Source organism: Bombina bombina, chromosome 10 (assembly GCF_027579735.1).
Source record: "Bombina bombina isolate aBomBom1 chromosome 10, aBomBom1.pri, whole genome shotgun sequence".
Taxonomy (NCBI): domain Eukaryota; kingdom Metazoa; phylum Chordata; class Amphibia; order Anura; family Bombinatoridae; genus Bombina; species Bombina bombina.
This window is the reverse complement of record NC_069508.1, coordinates 218,904,225-218,927,643: the sequence shown is the minus strand read 5'-3', so window position 1 is coordinate 218,927,643 and position 23,419 is coordinate 218,904,225. Positions and strand designations below refer to the sequence as shown.

At 42.3% G+C, this 23,419-nt stretch overlaps 1 protein-coding gene across 1 annotated transcript in view; it reads left to right on the top strand.

Moving 5' to 3' along the window:
• The window catches only part of DNAI4 (dynein axonemal intermediate chain 4), a 603,028-nt gene that overhangs the window by 261,316 nt on the left and 318,293 nt on the right, over positions 1–23,419 (top strand). The window contains exon 10 of the mRNA XM_053693220.1: positions 17,699–17,850. Coding sequence (XP_053549195.1) covers positions 17,699–17,850 — 152 coding nt within the window. The remainder of the gene's footprint in view (positions 1–17,698; positions 17,851–23,419) is intronic.

Below are 23,419 nucleotides of genomic sequence, written 5' to 3'. Positions count from 1 at the left end.
ATACAATTAAATAAAATTAGCTAAAGTACAAAAAAAACCTAAATTACAGAAAATAATAAACAAAATACCAGATTTTTAAACTAATTACACCTAATCTAATCCCCCTAACAAAATAAAAAAGCCCCCCCAAAATAAAAAAAGCCCCCCCAAAATAAAAAAAGCCCTACCCTACACTAAATTACAAATAGCTCTTAAAAGGGCCTTTTGCGGGGCATTGCCCCAAAGTAATTAGCTCTTTTACTTGTAAAAAAAATTACAAATCCCCCCAACATTAAAACCCACCACCCACACAACCAACCATACTCTAAAACCCACCCAATACCCCCTTAAAAATCCTAATACTAACCCCTTGAAGATCACCTTACCGGGAGAAGTCTTCATCCAAACGGGCCGAAGTCCTCAACGAATCCGGCAGAAGTGGTCCTCCAGACGGGCAGAAGTCTTCATCCAGACGGCATCTTCTATCTTCATCCATCCGGCGCGGAGCCGGTCCATCTTCAAGACATCCGATGCAGAGCATCCTCTTCATTCCACGGCGACTGAAGTATGAAGGTTCCTTTAAATGACGTCATCCAAGATGGCGTCCCTTACATTCTGATTGGCTGATAGAATTCTATCAGCCAATCGGAATTAAAGTAGGAAAAATCCTATTGGCTGATGCAATCAGCCAATAGGATTGAACTTCAATCCTAATGGCTGATCCAATCAGCCAATATGATTGAGCTGGCATTCTATTGGCTGTTCTAATCAGCCAATCGGAATTGAAGGGACGCCATCTTGGATGACATCACTTAAAGGTACCTTCATTCTTCAGTCGCCGTGGAAAGAAGAGGATGCTCCACGTCGGATGTCTTGAATATGGACCCGCTCCGCGCAGGATGGATGAAGATAGAAGATGCCGTCTGGATGAAGACTTCTGCCCGTCTGGAGGACCACTTCTGCCCATCTGGAGGACCACTTTTGCCGGATTCGTTGAGGACTTCGGCCCGGTTGGATGAAGACTTTTCCTGGTAAGGTGATCTTCAAGGGGTTAGTGTTAGGTTTTTTTAAGGGGGTATTGGGTGGGTTTTAGAGTAGGGTTGGTTGTGTGGGTGGTGGGTTTTAATGTTGGGAGCAATTTGTAATTTTATCTTAAACCGTAAGATAGCTACAATATAGCTAATAGTTACATTGTAGCTAGTTTAGGATTTATTTTTATTTTACAGGCAACTGTGTATTTATTTTTACTAGGTACAATAGTTATTAAATAGTTATTAACTATTTAATAGCTACCTAGTTAAAATAAAGTAAAATTTACCTGTAAAATAAATCCTAATCTTGTCCGGAGCAGCAGATTATGGGTTACTAATATAATGTAGGTGGCGGTGATGTCGGGGGCGGCAGATTAGGGGTTAATAAGTGTAAGATTAGGGGTGTTTAGAATCGGGGTTCATGTTAGGGTGTTAGGTGTAGACATAACTTTTATTTCCCCATAGGAATCAATGGGGCTGCGTTAGGAGCTGAACGCTGCTTTTTTGGTGTTGTGTTTTTTTGAGCCGGCTTTGCCCCATTGATTCCTATGGGGAAATCGTGCACGACCACATTTTGCCAGCTCACAGTTAACGTAAGCAGCGCTGGTATTGAGGTGAGATGTGGAGCAAAATTTTGCTCTCCACTCACTTTTCTGCGACTAACGCCGGGTTTGTAAAAATCTGTAATACTAGCGTTGTCTTTAGGTGAGCGGTGAGGGAAAACTGCTCGTTAGCACCACACCCCTGTTACCGTAAAACTCGTAATCTAGGTGTATGTTAATTATAGTAATTTTATTTAGATTTATTTAAATTATATTTAAGTTGGGGGGGTTAGGGTTAGACTTAGGTTTAGGGGTTAATATGTTTATTATAGTGGCGCCGACGTTGGGGGCGGCAGATTAGGGGTTAATAAGTCTAGGTAGGTTGCGTCGACATTTGGGGGCGGCAGATTAGGGGTTAATAAATATAATATAGGTGTCGGCGATGTTGGGGGCAGCAGATTAGGGGTTCATAAGTATAATGTAGGTGTCGGCGATGTCGGGGGCGGCAGATTAGGGGTTAATAAGTGTAAGATTAGGGGTGTTTAGACTCAGGGTTCATGTTAGGGTGTTAGGTGTAGACATAAATTTTATTTCCCCATAGGAATCAATGGGGCTGCGTTAGGAGCTAAACGCTGCTTTTTTGCAGGTGTTAGACTTTTTTTCAGCCGGCTCTCCCCGTTGATTCCTATGGGGAAATCGTGCAGAGCACGTTACACCAGCTCACCGCTGACTTAAGCAGCGCTGGTATTGGAGTGCGGTAATGAGCAACATTTTGCTCAACGCTCACTTCTTGTCTTTTAACGACGGGTTTGTAAAAACCCGTAATACCAGTGCTGTCTTTAAGTGAGCGGTGAGACAAAACTGCTCGTTAGCACCGCATAGTCTCTAACACAAAACTCGTAATCTAGCAGTTACTTTGTTATTTTGGTATACTTTGTTGAAAAGCATAACTAGGTAGGATCAGAAGCAGAAATGCCGTACTGGGTGCTAACTGTCTGATTGGTGGCTACACAGATATGTTTCTTATCATTGGCTTTCTAGATCTGTATAGCTAGATCCCACTATTGTATTGCTCCTCTAGATTTGACTTTACCTATGTGTTTAACTCATTTGCAGGGTTTAAACACACAGTTATACACAAGCAAAAGTGCAATAATAAAATGCTCTATTAGACTTTGTACTTTTATTTTCCTGTAAGGTTTTTGACATAGGGGTCTATCCCATTCTATTAGAATATCTATGCAAAGTGCCTTACAATGTTTACATGGGATTTTAGATTCCAAACCATTACAACTCAACAAACACCCAGTTATTGTAATGACTGATGTAATACAGAGCAGGCTCCTGTTTCAGAATAAAACAATAGTAAAAAAAAAGGCCTTAGTTAACACAGATTTGAAAATGAAAATAACAATTCAGAACAACTCACCTGAAGTAGATACAATTGCAAAAGGTCATCAAATTACAAAATAATCATAAAAGTTAAGGTAACCAAGGCCTAGGTAATAGAGAGACCATTGTCTAGGTAACCAAGGGCTAGGCAATAGAGAGACATAAGGACTAGGTAAAAGACCAACGTCTAGGTAATCAAGGGCTATGCAATAGATAGACCAACGTGTAGCTAACCAAGGGCTAGGTAATAGAGAGACCAACATCTAGCTAACCAAGGACAAGGTAATAGAGAGACCAATGTCTAGGTAACCAAGGGCTAGGTAATAGAGAAACCAATGTTTAGCTAACTAAGGACTAGGTAATAGATAGACCTAACGTCTAGGTAACCAAGGGCTAGGCAATAGAGAGACCAACGTCTAGCTAACCAAGGGCTAGGCAATACAGAGACCTATGTCTAGGTAACCAAGGGCTAGGCAATTGAGAGACCAACGTTTAGCTAACCAAGGGCTAGGTAATAGTCCAATGGCTAGCTAACCAAGGGCTAGGTAATAGAGAGACCAACAGCTAGCTAACCAAAGGCTAGGTAATAGAGATGCCAATGTCTTCCTAACCAAGAGCTAGGCAATAGAGAGACCAATGTCTAGGTAACCAAAGGCTAACCAATAGAGAGAACAATGTCTAGGTGACCAAGGGCTAGGTAATAGAGAGACCAACATCTAGGTGACCAAGGGTTAGGTAATAGAGAGACCAACGTATAGCTAACCAAGAGCTATGCAATAGAGGGACCAACTTCTAGGTAACCAAGAGCTATGCAATAGAGAGACCAACTTCTAGGTAACCAAGGGCTAGGTAATAGAGAGACCAACGTCTAGGTAACCAGGGGCTAGGCAATAGAGAGACCAACGTCTAGGTAACCAAGGGCTAGGCAATAGAGAGTACAACGTCTAGGTAACCAAGGGCTAGGCAATAGAGAGACCAACTTCTAGCTAGCCAAGGGCTATGCAATAGAGAGACCAATGTCTAGGTAACCAAGGGCCAGGTAATAGAGAGATCAATGTCTAGGTAATGAAGGGCTTGGTAATAGAGAGACCAACGTCTAGCTAACTAAGGACTAGGTAACAGACCAATGTCTAGGTAACCAAGGTCTAGGTAATAGAGATACCAACGTCTAGGTAATGAAGGACTAGGTAATAGAGAGACCAACGTCTAGGTAACCAAGGTTCTAGGTAATAGAGAGACCAACTTCTAGCTAGCCAAGGGCTATGCAATAGAGAGACCAATGTCTAGGTAACTAAGGGCTAGATAATAGAGAGACCAACTTCTAGCTAGCCAAGGACTATGCAATAGAGAGACCAATGTCTATTTAACAAAGGGCTAGGTAATAGAGAGACTAACATCTAGCTAACCAAGGGCTAGGTAATAGAGAGACCAACATTTAGGTAACCAAAGGCTAGGTAACAGAGAGACCAATGTCTAGGTAACCAAGGGCTAGGTAATAGAGAGACCAAAGTCTAGCTAACCAAGAACTAGGTAATAGAGAGACCAACACCTAGGTTACCAAGGGCTAGGTAATAGAGTGTCAGCTAGCGGATGAGATATGTAGTGGATCTCAACTACAGACTATTTTGGTGCTTAGAATACCAGTGGTTATAGAATTGTTTAACAATCCTTTAGGATGTGTCTTGTTATCTTGTTACAGGAGAGTGGCTTTTATCAATGTCCTGTTTAGAGTCACAGCAATATCAGAGGTTTAATGGCAAGAGAATGTGAAAGGCTTAGGCTTCCTATTTTATTTACAATGGTGGTTGAGGAGCTGCTGTGCTAAATTGGTGTATTACGGTAAAGTCTTGTGCAGTTACTTTAGTGGTACCTGTATATCCGATTCTGCAAACTGCACTGGTATGCTGCCTGTGGAGATTCTGTATGCGGTCCTGGAGCACAGGATAGTGCGAATGAGACTAACTTCAATCAGGGGCCGTGGAAGTACCGGCAGAAGTGAAGGTGGAGGATGTGACCGGATATCAGTGTCTGTTTGAACACCCCGGCTGGATCGCTTGCTGTGAATGAGCTCCGTGAGCTGGCCTGTGACGCGTCTGAGGGGGTGTGAGGCGATGCTCCAATCAGGTGCTGTTATTCGCTGTCAGGCTCCGGGAGAGAAGTGAGGAAGCAGACTCTGTATGCGAACAGCGGAATAGCCCGCGGCGTACAACAACTGTAGTACCCTCGAGTGTAAGATCACCTCGGCCTCATAGGTAGAGATTTCAGGGAAGAATTAGGAGAAGAATCCTTCTTTAGCAGGCAAATGAGCTGCGGTTTGTCTTAACGGCTGATCCCGGGTATAGTAACTGCGATTGTAGCAAACCCCAAGGTAGTATTCTGGTTACAATGGTAATGCAGCTGATAAACAGGATAGTCTTTTAGGTTGTAGGATTACAACTTGAATCTTGGTAGATAATGAGCAATCTGGAGTAGCCAGGACGTTTAGCTGAGTGCTTCTTCTTTGCTAGAGAATGCTATGCTACTAAACATTAATTGGCAGGTGGATGTGGGAGGTGCAAGTTTAAATAAAGGTGAGCTTAAAGGTATACACACGAACACAGAGGTTCCAGACATGTCCCCCCATCAAGGGTGCTGCACCGTAGCAGCAGGAGCATGTCTGGATGGTCCCTATGGAAACGAGCAACCAGACGAGCGGCATGAAGATTGCCAGAAGGCTCCCAGGAATCCTCGTCAGAGGTATAACCCTTCCACCGAATCAGGTATTGCAGCTCCCTTCGAAACCTTCTGGAGTCCAAGATGGAAGAAATCTTCCTCAACAAGTACAGGTGGGTTTAGGGAAGCAGAAGGCTGCTGCCTAGTTAGGGTGTACGGCTTCAAGAGAGACACATGAAAGGTAGGATGAATGTGGATTTCAGGGGGTAGAGCTAGGGTTACAGCATTATCATTCACCACTTTAGAAATCTCAAAAGGACCAATGAAAAGATGGGAGAATTTTCGGCTCGGTGTCCTCAATTTAAGATGTCGAGTGGAGAGCCAAACCTTGTCACCTATGTGGTTTAATGGAGGTTTCCTCCTCTTGGAATCATAGTAACGTTTTTGCCTGTCTTGAGCTAAACAAATGTTTTCCTTGAGAAAAGTGAAGATTTCTGCCAATGAGTTGGAAGTTTCATCCACTAGAAGTGAGGTGGTGTTCAAATGAGGGAATAGAGGAAAAGTCGGGTGATACCCATAATTTGCATAAAAAGGTGAACAGTTTGTGGAACTGTTTGAGGTGTTATTGTAGGCGTATTCTGCCATAGGTAGATTGCTATTCCACTCATCTTGCTGGTAAGCACAATAACATCGAATGTACTGTTCTATCCACTGGTTCACCCGTTCGGTCTGCCCGTTAGTTTGTGGATGGTAGGCAGAACTATAACAGTAATCTATTTTAAGAACTGAGCAGAGTTGTCTCCAGAATTTGGAGGGGAACTGTGAGCCTCTGTCTGATATTATGATGGAAGGTAATCCATGAAGACTTACTATGTGAGTTAGGAACAATATTGCTGTTTCTGAAGATGTAGGTAATTTATTGTAAGGAATGAAGTGAGCCATTTTTGTGAGGAGATCCACCACAACCATGATGGTGTTAGAGTTGTTGGATCTTGGAAGATCGACTATGAAATCCATTCCAACTGTATGCCACGGTCTTTCTGGAATTGGAAGTGGTTTTAGGAAACCATAGGGTTTGGTTTTTTCGGATTTTGAAATAGTGCAGATATGACATGACTTGATATAATCTTCAACTGACTGATGCAGCTTGGGCCACCAGTAATTTCTTCTGATTAATTTGGTCGTTTTGTGAATCCCTGGATGGCCGGCTAGCGGTGAGTCATGGTTGTCGTGAAGTACAGTATCCCTCAATGTGGGAGGTATGTAGATCCTCTCTTTGACAAGACTGATACCCTTGGGGCCTATTTCTTGTCGGTCCTTAGGATAAGTTGTGTCCTTCCTTTGATGAGACCGCAATGTTTGGTAGCTGCTATTTGTAGTACAGAGGAAATGTTGAGGAGACAGTATGGGTTGGGGAGATACGGTTTGAGATGGACGATGTAGATGTCTGGATAAAGCGTCAGCTTTTCCGTTTTTTACCCCAGGGTGGTAGGTAATGTGGAAATTGAATCTTGTGAAGAACATACTCCAGCGAAGCTGTCGGGCAGAGAGGGTTTTACTTGACTGGAGATATTCCAGGTTGCAGTGATCTGTATATATGAGAAATCGGTACGATAGTACCTTGAAGTAGATGCCTCCAGTGTTCAAGAGAAGCTTTAATTACAAGGAGCTCCTTTTCACTGATGGAATAGTTTTGTTCAGGGGGAGACATCAATCTGGAATAAAAGGCTATGGGGTGTATGGGTTCAGTTGGGGATTTTCGTTGTGAGAGGATTGCCCCTAGAGCATACTCAGATGCATCAACCTCTAGGATAAACTGTAACTTTGAATCTGGGAACTGCAGGATGGGGGCTGTAATGAAGGATTATTTGAGGAAGTCGAAGGCTTTTTGTGCCTCTGGGGACCAGAGGAAGGATGTGTGAGTTCCCCCCCCAGCTTAGGGGTCTTGCGATGTAGGAGAAGCCCTTGATGAACTTCCGGTAGAAGTTGGCGAAGCCGAGGAAACACTGTACATCCTTTTTACAGGTAGGGGTTGGCCAACATTGTATGGCTTCTATTTTCCCTTCTTCCATTTTGACACTGGAGGAGATGTTATAGCCCAAAAACGTTATTTCATATGTATGTAAGGTACACTTTTCAGGCTTGGCGTACAGCTGGTGAGTTCTTAATCTTCTGAGGACCCAGCGTACATGTTTCTTATGGTCTTTTATGTTATCAGAGTATATCAGGATATCGTCCAGATATATTACCAAGCACACGTCCAATAGGTCTCTGAAGATATTGTTAATGAAGTATTGGAACGTGGCGGGGGCATTGCAGAGCCCGAAAGGCATCACCATATACTCGTAGAGACCGTAGCGTGTTCTGAAAGCTGTGAGCCACTCGTCCCCTTCTCTAATCCTCACCAAGTTATATGCTCCTCGGAGGTCCAATTTGGTATAGATGGTTGCTTGACTGAGACGCTCAACTAATTCAGGAATAAGAGGAAGGGGGTATCTGTTCTTCTTTGTTCTTTTGTTCAATTCTCGATAATCTATAATGGGACGTAAGGAGTTGTCCTTATTCCTTACAAAAAAATACCAGCTCCTGCTGGTGACGTGGATAGTCTGATGAATCCCTTCTTCAAGTTTTCTTCCAGATAGGCTTTCAAATGCTCTAGTTCTGGTTGTGAGAGGGGATATATGTGTCCATAGGGTATACTGGAACCAGGTAACAGGTCTATGGGACAGTTGTATATACGATGTGGGGGTAGTGAATCAGCTTGTTTCTTATCGAAGACGTCTAAGAAATCATGGTAATCTTTGGGTATGGTTACTTCAGTTAGTTGTAGCAGCTTTTGATGAGGATAACCGGAGTTAAGACAGTAGGGTGAATTTAAATCCACTTGAAGAGATTGCCAGTTAATAGTAGGTTGGTGTTGTTGAAGCCACGACAGCCCTAGTACAGTAGGGTATAATGGAGATGGTATAACATCAAAAGAGATGTATTACACATGTCTTGTACCCATAGTAACCTTGAGTGGGATGGTGTGGTGTGTTACTGGACCAGAGTTAGCGTATGAGCCGTTAATAACTCAAATCGACATAGGGATTGCTTTAACCAGTAAGGGATTTTTTTTATTTTTTTTTACAAGTGTCAGATCCAGGAAGTTGGAGTGGGCTCCGGAGTCGATGATAGCTTCAGTTTGAAGCGCTTGATAATCCCACTGCAAGGAAAGAGACATGGTACAATAACCTATGTTTACAACTTTGTTAGTGAGGCAATTGGTTATAAGTTTTGGCTTACTTTTTTGTTGTAGTATTATGGGGCAGTCTTTTACTGTGTGAGTAGGAGATGCACAGTACATGCATAGGTTCTTTTGTTGTCTATGAAGTCTTTCTTCGGGCTGTAGTGGTCCTTTGGTAAACCCAATTTCCATAGGAACAGTGGTTTCTTTAGAGCAGTGATTGGCAACCTTTTTTTTGCCGTGGCACACTTTTTTATATAAAAAAATCCTGCGGCACACCACCATCCCAAAATTTTACAAAATGACACATTGTAGCCTAATACAGGATATATATATATATATATATATATATATATATATACACACATACTGTATACACACACACACACACTGTACTGTGCTGTCATGCCATACCTCCTACAAACTATACATGACATATTGACATTCTTTTACAAACAATCATAATGATTGTCTGTGAATGAATGTCAATGTCATGGTTGTAAATGATGCCTGATGAGCCTGTCACATACCTCCCAATAGTTCAAAATTTGAAAGAGGGACACCCCTGCACTGTTGTCAATCTGCCGCGGCACACCTGAGGATCTCTCACGGCACACTAGTGTACCATGGCACACTGGTTGAAAAACACTGGTTTAGAGGGTTGTGGTGCTGTGTAATACCTTTGGTTTCCTTCAGACTGTTGGCGTTCTGACCTTCTTTCTCTAAGCCTTCTATCTATCTGAATAGAGAGATTCATAATCCCTTCTAGGGTCCTCGGGAGTTCTGTTCGTGCGACTTCGTCTTTGAGAGGGTCTGACAACCCTAAACGGAATTGGTTTCGAAGGGCAATCTCACTCCATTCAGAATCTTTTATGTACAGCTTGAATTCAGATAGATATTCTTCAACAGGGCGTCTACCCTGCCTGAGGGAGCGCATCTTTGCCTCTGCAGTCAGTTGTTTCTGCGTGTCCTCATAGAGTAGACTCATTTGGGTAAAGAAGTCAGAGAGTGACCCCAGGATAGGATCGTTGTTTTCAAAGAAAGAGTCAGCCCAAACTCTAGGCTCTCCTGTAAGAAATTATATGACAGTCATAACTTTAAGCCTCTCAGTGTGATAGGTCTTTAGTCTCATCTGGAAAAGCAAGTAGCATGCATTCCTGAATTGTCTAAATACTTTTCTATCCCCTGAAAATCTTTCTGGTAAACAAACTTGGGGTTCAGGGGTGTTGTCTCTCATCACAGCCCTGAGGCTGTCATTCTGTAGTTGTAGCTCTCTTAATCCCTGAGAGAGTTGGTCAACCCTTTGGGAGAGACTGTATACCACATTTGGTAAGTCCGCTGGATCCATAATTTTCTTTGGCCAATTAATGTCAGCTAGCGGATGAGATATGTAGTGGACCTCAACTGCAGACTATTTTGGTGCTTAGAATCCCAGTGGTTATAGAAATGTTTAACAATCCTTTAGTATGTGTCCTGTTATCTTGTTACAGAAGAGTGGCTTTTATCAATGTCCTGTTTAGAGTCACAGAAATATCAGAGGGTAATGGCAAGAGAATGTGAAAGGCTTAGGCTTCCTATTTTATGTACAATGGTGGTTGAGGAGCTGCTGTGCTAAATTGGTGCAATACGGTAAAGTCTTGTGCAGTTTTACTTTAGTGGTACCTGTATATCCGATTCTGCAAACTGCACTGGTATGCTGCCTGTGGAGATTCTGTATGCGGTCCTGGAGCACAGGATAATGCGAATGAGACTAACTTTAATCAGGGGCTGTGGAAGTACTGGCAGAAGGGAAGGTGGAGGATGTGACCGGGAATCAGTGTCTGAACACCCCGGCTGGATCGCTTACTGTGAATGAGCTCCGTGAGCTGGCCTGTGATGCGTCTGAGTGGGTGTGATGCGATGCTCCAATCAGGTGCAGTTATTCGCTGACAGGCTCCGGGAGAGAAGTGAGGAAGCAGACTCTGTATGCGAACAGCGGAATAGCCTGCGGCGTACAACAACTGTAGTACCCTCGAGTGTAAGATCACCCCGGCCTCACAGGTAGAGATTTCAGGGAAGAATTAGGAGAAGAATCCTTCTTTAGCAGGCAAATGAGCTGCGGTTTGTCTTAACGGCTGATCCCGGGTATAGTAACTGCAATTGTAGCAAACCCCAAGGTAGTATGCCGGTTGCAATGGTAATGCAGCTGATAAACAGGATAGTCTTTTAGGTTGTAGGACTACAACTTGAATCTTGGTAGATAATGAGCAATCTGGAGTAGCCAGGACGTTTAGCTGAGTGCTTCTTCTTTGCTAGAGAACGCTATGCAACTAAACATTAATTGGCAGGTGGATGTGGGAGGTGCAAGTTTAAATAAAGGTGAGCTTAAAGGTATACACACGAACACAGAGGTTCCTGACATAGAGAGACCAACGTCTAGGTAACCAAGGGCTTGGTAATAGAGAGACCAATGTCTAGGTAACCAATGGCTAGGTAATAGAGAGACCAACATCTAGGTAACCAAGGGCTAGGTAATAGAGAGACCAATGTCTAGGTATCCAAGGGCTAGGTAAAAGATAGACCAACATCTAGCTAACCAAGAGCTATGCAATAGTGAGACCAATGTCTAGGTAACCAAGGGCTTGGTATTAGAGAGACCAACGTCTAGGTAACTAAAGGCTAGGTAATAGATAGACCAACGTCTAGCTAACCAAGGGCTAGTTAATAGAGAGACCAACTTCTAGCTAACCAAGGGCTAGGTAATAGAGAGACCAACGTCTAGCTAACCAAGAGCTAGGCAATAGAGAGACCAATGTCTAGGTAACCAAGGGCTAAGCAATAGAGAGACCAACATCTAGGTAACCAAGGGCTAGGTAATAGAGATACCAACGTCTAGCTAACCAAGAGCTATGCAATAGAGAGACCAACGTCTAGGTAACCAAGGGCTAGGTAATAGAGAGACCAACATCTAGGTAACCAAGGGCTAGACAATAGAGAGACCAACGTCTAGGTAACCAAGGGCTAGGTAATAGAGAGACCAACTTCTAGCTAGCTAAGGACTATGCAATAGAGAGACCAATGTCTAGCTAACCAAGGGCTAGGTAATAGAGTGACCAACGTCTAGGTTACCAAGGGCTAGGTAATAGAGAGACCAACGTCTAGCTAACCCCCGGGGCTAGGTAATAGAGAGACCAACGTCTAGCTAGCTAAGGGCTAGGTAATAGAGAGAATGTCTAGGTAAACAAGGGCTAGGTGATAGAGATATCAATGTCTAGGTAACCAAGGGCTAGGTAATAAAGATACCAACATCTAGGTAACCAAGGGCTAAGTAATAGAGAGATCAATGTCTAGGTAACCAAGGACTAGTCAATAGAGAGACCAACGTCTAGGTAACCAAGGGCTAGGCAATAGAGAGACCAACGTCTAGGTAACCAAGGGCTAGGCAATAGAGAGACCAATGTCTAGATAACCAAGGGCTATGTAATAGATAGACCAACGTCTAGCTAACCAAGGGCTAGGTAATAGAGAGACCAACGTCTAGCTAACCAAGGGCAAGGTAATAGAGAGACCAATGTCTAGGTAACGAAGGGCTAGGTAATAGAGAGACCAACATCTAGCTAACTAAGGATTAGGTAATAGACCAACATCTAGGTAACCAAGGTCTAGGTAATAGAGAGACCAACGTCTAGGTAATGAAGGGCTAGGTAATAGAGAGACCAGCGTCAAGGTAAACAAGGGCTAGGTAATAAAGAGAACAACTTCTAGCTAGCCAAGGGCTATGCAATAGAGAGACCAACGTCTAGGTAACCAAGGGCTAGGTAATAAAGAGACTAACTTCTAGCTAGCCAAGGGCTATGCAATAGAGAGACCAATGTCTAGGTAGCCAAGGGCTAGGTAATAGAGAGACCAACTTCTAGCTAACCAAGTGCTATGCAATAGAGAGACCAATGTCTAGGTAACCAAGGGCTAGGTAATAGAGAGACCAACTTCTAGCTAACCAAGTGCTATGCAATAGAGAGACCAATGTCTAGGTAACCAAGGGCTAGGTAATAGAGAGACTAACGTCTAGCTAACCAAGGGCTAAGTAATAGAGAGACCAACGTTTAGGTAACCAAAGGCTAGGTAACAGAGACCAACGTCTAGGTAACCAAGGGCTAGGTAATAGAGAGACCAATGTCTAGGTAACCTAGGACTAGGTAATAGAGAGACCAACGTCTAGCTAACCAAGGACTAGGTATTAGAGAGACCAACATCTAGGTTACCAAGGGCTAGGTAATAGAGAGACCAATGTCTAGGTAACCAAGGGCTAGGTAATAGAGAGACCAATGGCTAGGTAATAGAAAGACCAACATCTAAGTAACCAAGGGCTAGGTAATAGAGAGACTAGTGTCTAGGCATCCAAAGGCTAGATAAAAGATAGACAAACATCTAGCTAACCAAGGGCTAGGTAATAGAGAGACCAATGTCTAGGTATCCAAGGGCTAGGTAAAAGATAGACCAACATCTAGCTAACCAAGAGCTATGCAATAGAGAGACCAATGTCTAGGTAACCAAGGGCTTGGTAATAGAGAGACCAACGTCTAGGTAACTAAGGGCTAGGTAATAGATAGACTAACGTCTAGCTAACCAAGGGCTAGGTAATAGAGAGACCAACTTCTAGCTAACCAAGGGCTAGGTAATAGAGAGACCAACGTCTAGCTAACCAAGAGCTAGGCAATAGAGAGAACAATGTCTAGGTATCCAACTGCTAAGCAATAGAGAGACCAACATCTAGGTAACCAAGGGCTAGGTAATAGAGATACCAACGTCTAGCTAACCAAGAGCTATGCAATAGAGAGACCAATGTCTAGGTAACCAAGGGCTAGGCAATAGCGAGACCAAATTCTAGGTAACCAAGGGCTAGGTAATAGAGAGACCAACTTGTAGCTAGCTAAGGGCTATGCAATAGAGAGACCAATGTCTAGCTAACCAAGGGCTAGGTAATAGAGTGACCAACGTCTAGGTAACCAAGGGCTAGGTAATAGAGAGACCAACGTCTAGCTAGCTAAGGGCTAGGTAATAGAGAGAACGTCTAGGTAACCAAGGGCTAGGGGATAGAGAGATCAATGTCTATGTAACCAAGGGCTAGGTAATAAAGAGACCAACATCTAGGTAACCAAGGGCTAAGTAATAGAGAGATCAATGTCTAGGTAACCAAGGGCTAGGTAATAAAGAGACCAACATCTAGGTAACCAAGGGCTAGGTAATAGAGAGACCAACGTCTAGGTAACCAAGGGCTAGGTAAAAGAGACTCCAACATCTAGCTAACCAAGGGCTAGGCAATACAGAGACCTATGTCTAGGTAACCAAGGAGTAGGCAATAGAGAGACCAATGTCTAGCTAACCAAGGGCTAGGTAATAGTCCAACGTCTAGGTAAGGGCTAGGTAATAGAGAGACCAACATCTAGCTAACCAAAGGCTAGGTTATAGAGATACCCACGTCTAGCTAACCAAGAGCTAGGCAATAGAGAGACCAACGTCTAGGTAACCAAGGGCTAGGCAATAGAGAGACCAACATCTAGGTAACCAAGGGCTAGGCAATAGAGAGACCAATGTCTAGATAAACAAGGGCTATGTAATAGATAGACCAAAGTCTAGCTAACCAAGGGCTAGGTAATAGAGAGACCAACGTCTAGCTAACCAAGGGCAAGGTAATAGAGAGACCAATGTCTAGATAACGAAGGGCTAGGTAACAGAGAAACCAACATCTAGCTAACTAAGGACTAGGTAATAGACCAACATCTAGGTAACCAAGGGCTAGGTAATAGAGAGACCAACGTCAAGGTAACCAAGGGTTAGGTAATAGAGAGACCAACGTCTATCGAACCAAGGACAAGGTAATAAAGAAACCAACGTCTAGGTAACCAAGGGCTAGGTAATAGAGAGACCAACATCTAGGTAACCAAGGACTAGGTAATAGAGAGAACAATTTCTAGCTAGCCAATGGCTATGCAATAGAGAGACCAATGTCTAGGTAACCAAGGGCTAGGTAATAAAGAGACCAACTTCTAGCTAGCCAAGGGCTATGCAATAGAGAGACCAACGTCTAGGTAACCTAGGGCTAGGTAATAGAGAGACGAACGTCTAGATAACCAAGGACTAGGTATTAGAGAGACCAACATCTAGGTTACCAAGGGCTAGGTAATAGAGAGACCAATGTCTAGGTAACCAAGGGCTAGGTAATAGAGAGTCCAATGGCTAGGTAATAGAAAGACCAACGTCTAGGTAACCAAGGACTAGGCAATAGAGAGACCAGCGTCTAGGTATCCAAGGGCTAGGTAAAAGATAGACCAACATCTAGCTAACCAAGGGCTAGGTAATAGAGAGACCAACGTCTAGCTAACCAAGGACTAGGTGATATAGAGACCAACGTCTACGTAACCAAGGGCTAGGTAATAGAGAGAACAACGTCTAGCTAACCAAGGGCTAGGAAATAGAGAGAACAATGTCTAGCTAACCAACGGCTAGGTAATAGAGAGACCAATGTCTAGGTAACCAAGGGCTAGGTAATAGAGAGACCAGCGTCTAGGTATCCAAGGGCTAGGTAAAAGATAGACCAACATCTAGCTAACCAAGGGCTAGGTAATAGAGAGACCAACGTCTAGCTAACCAAGGACTAGGTGATATAGAGACCAACGTCTACGTAACAAAAGGCTAGGTAATAGAGAGAACAACGTCTAGCTATCCAAGGGCTATGCAATAGAGAGATCAACGTCTAGGTAACCAAGGGCTAGGTAATAGAGAGACTGACGTCTAGGTAACCAAGGGCTAGGCAATAGAGAGACCAACATCAAGCTAACCATGAGCTATGCAATACAGAGACCAATATCTATGTAACCAAGGGCTGGGCAATAGAGAGACTAACGTCTAGCTAACCAACGTCTAGGTAATAGTCCAACGTCTAGCTAACCATGGGCTAGGTAATAGAAAGACCAACATCCAGCTAACCAAGAACTAGGCAATAGAGAGACCATTGTCTAGGTAACCAAGGGCTAGGCAATAGAGAGACCAACGTCTAGGTAACCAAGTGCTAGGTAATAGATAGATCAACGTCTAACTAACCAAGAGCTATGAAATAGAGAGACCAACGTCTAGGTAACCAAGGGCTAGGTAATAGAAAGACCAACATCTAGCTAACCAAGGGCAAGGTAATAGAGAGACCAATGTCTAGGTAACCAAGGGCTAGGTAATAGAGAGACCAATGTCTAGCTAACTAAGGACTACGTAATAGATAGACCAACATCTAGGTAACCATGGGCTAGGTAATAGAGAGACCAACATCTAGGTTAACAAGGGCTAGGTAATAGAGAGACCAAGGGCTAGGTAATAGAGAGACCAATGTCTAGGTAACCAATGGCTAGGTAATAGAGAGACCAACGTCTTGGTAACCAAGGGCTAGGTAATAGAGAGACCACCGTCTAGCTAGCCAAGGACTAGGTAATAGAGAGACCAACATCTAGGTTACCAAGGGCTAGGTAATAGAGAGACCAACGTCTCTAGCTAACCAAGAGCTATGGAATAGAGAGACTAACGTCTAGGTAACCAAGGGCTAGGTAACAGAGAGACCAACGTCTAGGTAACCAAGGGCTAGGCAATAGAGAGACCAACGTCTAGGTAACCAAGGGCTAGGCAATAGAGAGACCAACGTTTAGGTAACCAAGGGCTAGGCAATAGAGAGACCAACGTTTAGGTAACAAAGGGCTATGTAATAGATAGACCAACGTCTAGCTAACCAAGGGCTAGGTAATAGAAAGACCAATTTCTAGCTAACTAAGGGCAAGGTAATAGAGAGACCAATGTCTAGGTAACCAAGGGCTAGGTAATAGAGAGACCAACATCTAGGTTAACAAGGGCTAGGCAATATAGAGACCAAGGGCTAGGTAACAGAGAGACCAATGTCTAGGTAACCAATGGCTAGGTAATAGAGAGACCAACGTCTTGGTAACCAAGGGCTAGGTAATAGAGAGACCAACGTCTAGCTAACCAAGGACTAGGTAATAGAGAGACCAACATCTAGGTTACCAAGGGCTAGGTAATAGAGAGACCAAGGGCTAGGTAACCAAGGGCTAGGTAATAGAGAGACCAATGTCTAGGTAACCAATGGCTAGGTAATAGAGAGACCAACGTCTTGGTAACCAAGGGCTAGGTAATAGAGAGACCAACATCTAGGTTACCAAGGGCTAGGTAATAGAGAGACCAAGGGCTAAGTAACCAAGGGCTAGGTAATAGAGAGACCAATGTCTAGGTAACCAATGGCTAGGTAATAGAGAGACCAACGTCTTGGTAACCAAGGGCTAGGTAATAGAGAGACCAACATCTAGGTAACTAAGGGCTAGGTAATAGAGAGACCAATGTCTAGCTAACCAAGTGCTAGGTAATAGAGAGACCAACGTCTAGGTAACCAAGGGCTAGGTAATAGAGAGACCAACGTCTAGGTGCTCAATAAGTTCACCCTCCCAAGACTACCTGGGTATACTTGCAACAAAAAATACAAAGAAAATGAAGCACATTTGATTATAGAAGTAATTTGTAAATTTTTGTTAAAATGGCATTTTCTGAATATTGCATGTTTTGAATGTCATGTCTCATTATTCAGTTTTTTTATAGTTCTATTGTATACATAATGTGATCTGATGGCTTTACTATTTGAAATTGCAATAATTCTAATAGATTGGAATGTCTTAAAAAATGAAGCCATACATTTACCAAGCTGCATATAATGTTCTTTCACAGCTCTTATGGAATGGAATTGAAACCTTAGACTTGTAAATGAAAAACAGGTCTATATGAAATCATTAAAGTGTTGTAATGGTTAATCATCTTGATATTAATATGTGCATTTTATGCTACATTTGTAGTGGCCAGAGCGCATTTTCCGTTGCAACTATGGGGTCACAGCACTGGATTTTTCTTCAACCATTCCTAATCTACTTGCAGTTGGCATGTATAATGGTACAGTTGCAATTTACGATGTACAGAATAAGGACTGTGCTCCATTACTAGATAGTAGGTAAGTATATAAAACACTGGCACATATCTAGTTAGATCATTACTCTCTCTAGACTAATATCCTCTAGGTGATCATGTTAAAGGGACATAAAACTAAAAAAAATTAATCTGTATAATATATGAATAAAATGATTAAATTATAATAATAAAATATTAAATTAAAAAGTAGTTTCATCTGTTTAAATTTAGTTTGAAATGAAGTAGAAATGTTTGTGTGCACATCTCTTCCTTAGGAATAGGCTGCTTACTGGCTAATAAGGACAGCTCCCACACACCAATTAGTGGCCAAAAGCATGACAGGCAGACTTGATGCTAGGGCCTGCGTTGTGCACAGTGGTCACCAGATGCAAGGCCCCTGGCCGCCTTTGTTAAAGGTACACTAAAGTGAAAATTAAACTTACATGATTCAGATAGATGCATGTTTTAGAAGACTTTTTAATTTTCTTCCATTATCAAATTGAGCAGTCTTTTTATATGCAGACTTTCTGAGACACCAGCTGCTACTGAGCATGTATGTATTGGGTACTTGTAAAGTGCGGCTAATCATCCGTAAGGGTCTCAAGGCGCTGCTCATTTTATTGACCTCGGAAGGATGAAAGGCTGAGTGGACCTCGCCTGGGATCGAACCGGCAACCCTTGGTTTGCTACAGAGCTCAGCCACAGTGCATTATCATGCTGAGCATGTGCAAGAGTTTACAGTGTATATGTATACTACTCTGTGATTGGCTAATGACTGTCACATGATACAAGGGCTGACAAATGGGTGGGATTGTCAGAAAAAATCTACTTATTTGAAATTCAGAGTAACTGTTACTGCATTGCACTTGTTAATTATGCAATTTTGCTGTATTTAATGGTCTTTTAAGAATATTTAGGCCTAAATTATGAGTTTTGCGTTATAGGCTACGCGGTGCTAACGTGCAGTTTTGTCTCACCGCTCACTTACATGCAGCGCTGGTATTACGAGTTTTTAGAAACCCGTTGAGCAAAATTTTGCTCATTACCGCACTCCAATACCAGCGCTGCTTAAGTCAGCGGTGAGCTGGTCGTACGTGCTTGTGCATGATTTCCCCATAGGAATCAACAGGGAGAGCCGGCTGAGAAAAAGTCTAACACCTGCAAAAAAGCAGCGTAAAACTCAGTAACGCAGCCCCATTGATTATTTTGGGGAAATAAAATTTATGTCTACACCTAACACCCTAACATGAACCCCGAGTCTAAACACCCCTAATCTTACATTTATTAACCCCTAATCTGCCTCCCCCGACATCGCCATCACCTACATTATACTTATTAACCCCTAATCTGCCGCTCCAGACACTGCTGCCACGTACATTATATGTATTAACCCCTAATCTGCTGCCCCAACATCGCCGACACCTACATACTATTTATTAACCCCTAATCTGCCGCCCCCAATGTCGCCGCAACCTACCTACACTTATTATCCCCTAATCTGCCGCCCCCAACGTAGCCACCCCTATATTAAACATATTAACCCCTAAACCGCCGCACTCCTGCCTCGCAAACATTAGTTAAATATTATTAACCCCAATCTGCCGTCCCTAACATCTCCTCCACCTACCTACATTTATTAACCCCTAATCTGCTGCCCCCAACGTCGCCACCACTATACTAAATGTATTAACCCCTAAATATAAGTCTAACCCTAACACCCCCTAACTTAAATATAATTTAAATAAGTCTAAATAAATTAATAGCATTAACTAAATTAATCCTATTTAAAACTAAATACTTACCTATAAAATAAACCCTACGCTAGCTACAATATAACTAATAGTTACATTGTAGCTATCTAAGGCCTAGATTTAGAGTTGGGCGGTAGCCGTCAAAACCAGCGTTAGAGGCTCCTAACGCTGGTTTTTACCGCCCGCTGGTATTTGGAGTCAGTCAGGAAAGGGTCTAACGCTCACTTTGCATCCGCGACTTTTCCATACCGCAGAACCCCCTACGCCATTTGCGTATCCTATCTTTTCAATGGGATCTTTCTAACGCCGGTATTTAGAGTCTTGGCTGAAGTTAGACATCTAACGACAAAACTCCAGCCGCAAAAAAAAAGTCAGTAGTTAAGAGCTTTCTGGGCTAACGCTGGTTTATAAATCTCTTAACTACTGTGCTCTAAAGTACACTAACACCCATAAACTACCTATGTACCCCTAAACCGAGGTCCCCCCACATCGCCGCCACTATATTAAAATTTTTTAACCCCTAATCTGCCGCTCCGTACACCGCGGCCACCTACGTTATCCCTATGTACCCCTAATCTGCTTCCCCTAACACCGCCGACCCCTATATTATATTTATTAACCCCTAATATGCCACCCCCAACGTCCCCTCCACCTACCTACAATAATTAACCCCTAATCTGCCGACCGGAGCTCATCGCTACTATAATAAATGTATTAACCCCTAATCCGCCTCACTCCCGCCTCAATAACCCTATAATAAATAGTATTAACCCCTAATCTCCTCTCCCTAACATCGCCGACACCTAACTTCAAGTATTAACCCCTAGTCTGCCGACCGGAGTTCACCGCTACTCTACTAAATTTGTTAACCCCTAAAGCTAAGTCTAACCCTAACACTAACACCCCCCTAAATTAAATATAATTTTTATCTAACGAAATAAATTAACTCTTATTAAATAAATTATTCCTATTTAAAGCTAAATACTTACCTGTAAAATAAACCCTAATATAGCTACAATATAAATAATAATTATATTGTAGCTATTTTAGGATTAATATTTATTTTACAGGCAACTTTGTATTTATTTTAACCAGGTACAATAGCTATTAAATAGTTAATAACTATTTAATAGTTACCTAGTTAAAATAATTACAAAATTACCTGTAAAATAAATCCTAACCTAAGTTACAATTAAACCTAACACTACACTATCAATACATTAATTAAATAAACTATCTACAATTATCTACAATTAAACCTATCACTACACTATCAATAAATTAATTAAATACAATACCTACAAATAAATACAATGAAATAAACTAACTAAAGTACAAAAAATAAAAAAGCACTAAGTTACAAAAAATAAAAAATATTTACAAACATTAGAAAAATATTACAACAATTTTAAACTAATTACACCTACTCTAAGCCCCCTCATAAAATAACAAAGACCCCCAAAATAAAAAAATGCCCTACCCTATTCTAAAATTAAAATAGAAAAGCTCTTTTACCTTACCAGCCCTGAAAAGGGCCCTTTGCGGGGCATGCCCCAAAGACTTCAGCTCTTTTGCCTGTAAAAAAAAACATACAATACCCCCCCCCCAACATTACAACCCACCACCCACATACCCCTAATCTAACCCAAACCCCCCTTAAATAAACCTAACACTAAGCCCCTGAAGATCTCCCTACCTTGTCTTCACCTCACCGGGTTCAGCGATCGGTCCAGAAGAGGGTCCGAAGTCTTGATCCAAGCGGCGGCTGAAGAACTCCATCATCGGGCTGAAGTCGGAAGTCCATCATCGGGATGAAGTCTTCTATCAAGCGGCATCTTCAATCTTCTTTCTTCCGGAGCGGAGCCATCTTCTTCCCAGCCGACGCGGATCCATCCTCTTCAACCGACGCCTACTCGCCGAATGACGGTTCCTTTAAATGACGTCATCCAAGATGGCGTCCCTCGAATTCTGATTGGCTGATAGGATTCTATCAGCCAATCGGAATTAAGGTAGGAATATTCTGATTGGCTGATGAACTTGAATCTGATTGGCTGATTCCATCAGCCAATCAGAATATTCCTACCTTAATTCCGATTGGAATTCGAGGGACGCCATCTTGGATGACGTCATTTAAAGGAACCGTCATTCGGCGAGTAGGCGTTGGTTGAAGAGGATGGATCCGCGTCGGCTGGGAAGAAGATGGCTCCGCTCCGCTCCGGAAGAAAGAAGATTGAAGATGCCGCTTGATAGAAGACTTCATCCCAATGATGGACTTCCGACTTCAGCCCGATGATGGAGTTCTTCAGCCGCCGCTTGGATCAAGACTTCGGACCCTCTTCTGGACCGATCGCTGAACCCGGTGAGGTGAAGACAAGGTAGGGAGATCTTCAGGGGCTTAGTGTTAGGTTTATTTAAGGGGGGTTTGGGTTAGATTAGGGGTATGTGGGTGGTGGGTTGTAATGTTGGGGGGGTATTGTATGTTTTTTTTTACAGGCAAAAGAGCTGAATTCTTTGGGGCATGCCCCGCAAAGGGCCCTTTTCAGGGCTGGTAAGGTAAAAGAGCTTTGAACTTTTTTAATTTAGAATAAGGTAGGGCATTTTTTTATTTTGGGGGGCTTTTTTATTTTATTAGGGGGCTTAGAGTAGGTGTAATTAGTTTAAAATTGTTGTAATATTTTTCTAATGTTTGTAAATATTTTTTTATTTTTTGTAACTTAGTTCTTTTTTATTTTTTGTACTTTAGTTAGTTTATTTCATTGTATTTATTTGTAGGTATTGTATTTAATTAATTTATTGATAGTATAGTGTTAGGTTTAATTGTAGATAATTGTAGGTAGTTTATTTAATTTATTTATTGATAGTGTAGTGTTAGGTTTAATTGTAACTTAGGTTAGGATTTATTTTACAGGTAATTTTGTAATTATTTTAACTAGGTAACTATTTAATAGCTATTGTACCTGGTTAAAATAAATACAAAGTTACCTGTAAAATAAATATTAATCCTAAAATAGCTACAATATAATTATAATTTATATTGTAGCTATATTAGGGTTTATTTTACAAGTAAGTATTTAGATTTAAATAGGAATAATTTATTTAATAAGAGTTAATTTATTTCATTAGATAAAAATTATATTTAACTTAGGGGGGTGTTAGGGTTAGGGTTAGACTTAGCTTTAGGGGTTAAAAAATTTAGTAGAGTAGCGGTGAGCTCCAGTCGGCAGATTAGGGGTTAATACTTGAAGTTAGGTGTTGGCGATGTTAGGGAGAGCAGATTAGGGGTTAATACTATTTATTATAGGGTTATTGAGGCGGGAGTGAGGCGGATTAGGGGTTAATACATTTATTATAGTAGCGGTGAGCTCCGGTCGGCAGATTAGGGGTTAATTATTGTAGGTAGTTGGGGACGGCAGATTAGGGGTTAATAAATATAATATAGGGGTCGGCTGTGTTAGGGGCAGCAGATTAGGGGTACATAGGTATAATGTAGGTTGCGGCGGTGTACGGAGCGGCAGATTAGAGGTTAATAATAATATGCAGGTGTCAGCGATAGCGGGGGCGGCAGATTAGGGGTTAATACATATAATATAGGGGTCGGCGATGTTAGGGCCAGCAGATTAGGGGTACATAGGGATAACGTAGCTGGCGGCGGTGTACGGAGCGGCAGATTAGGGGTTAATAATAATATGCAGGGGTCAGCGATAGCGGGGGAGGCAGATTAGGGGTTAATACGTGTAAGGTTAGGGGTGTTTAGACTTGGGGTACATGTTAGGGTGTTAGGTGCAGACGTAGGAAGTGTTTCCCCATAATAAACAATGGGGCTGCGTTAGGAGCTGAACGCTGCTTTTTTACAGGTGTTAG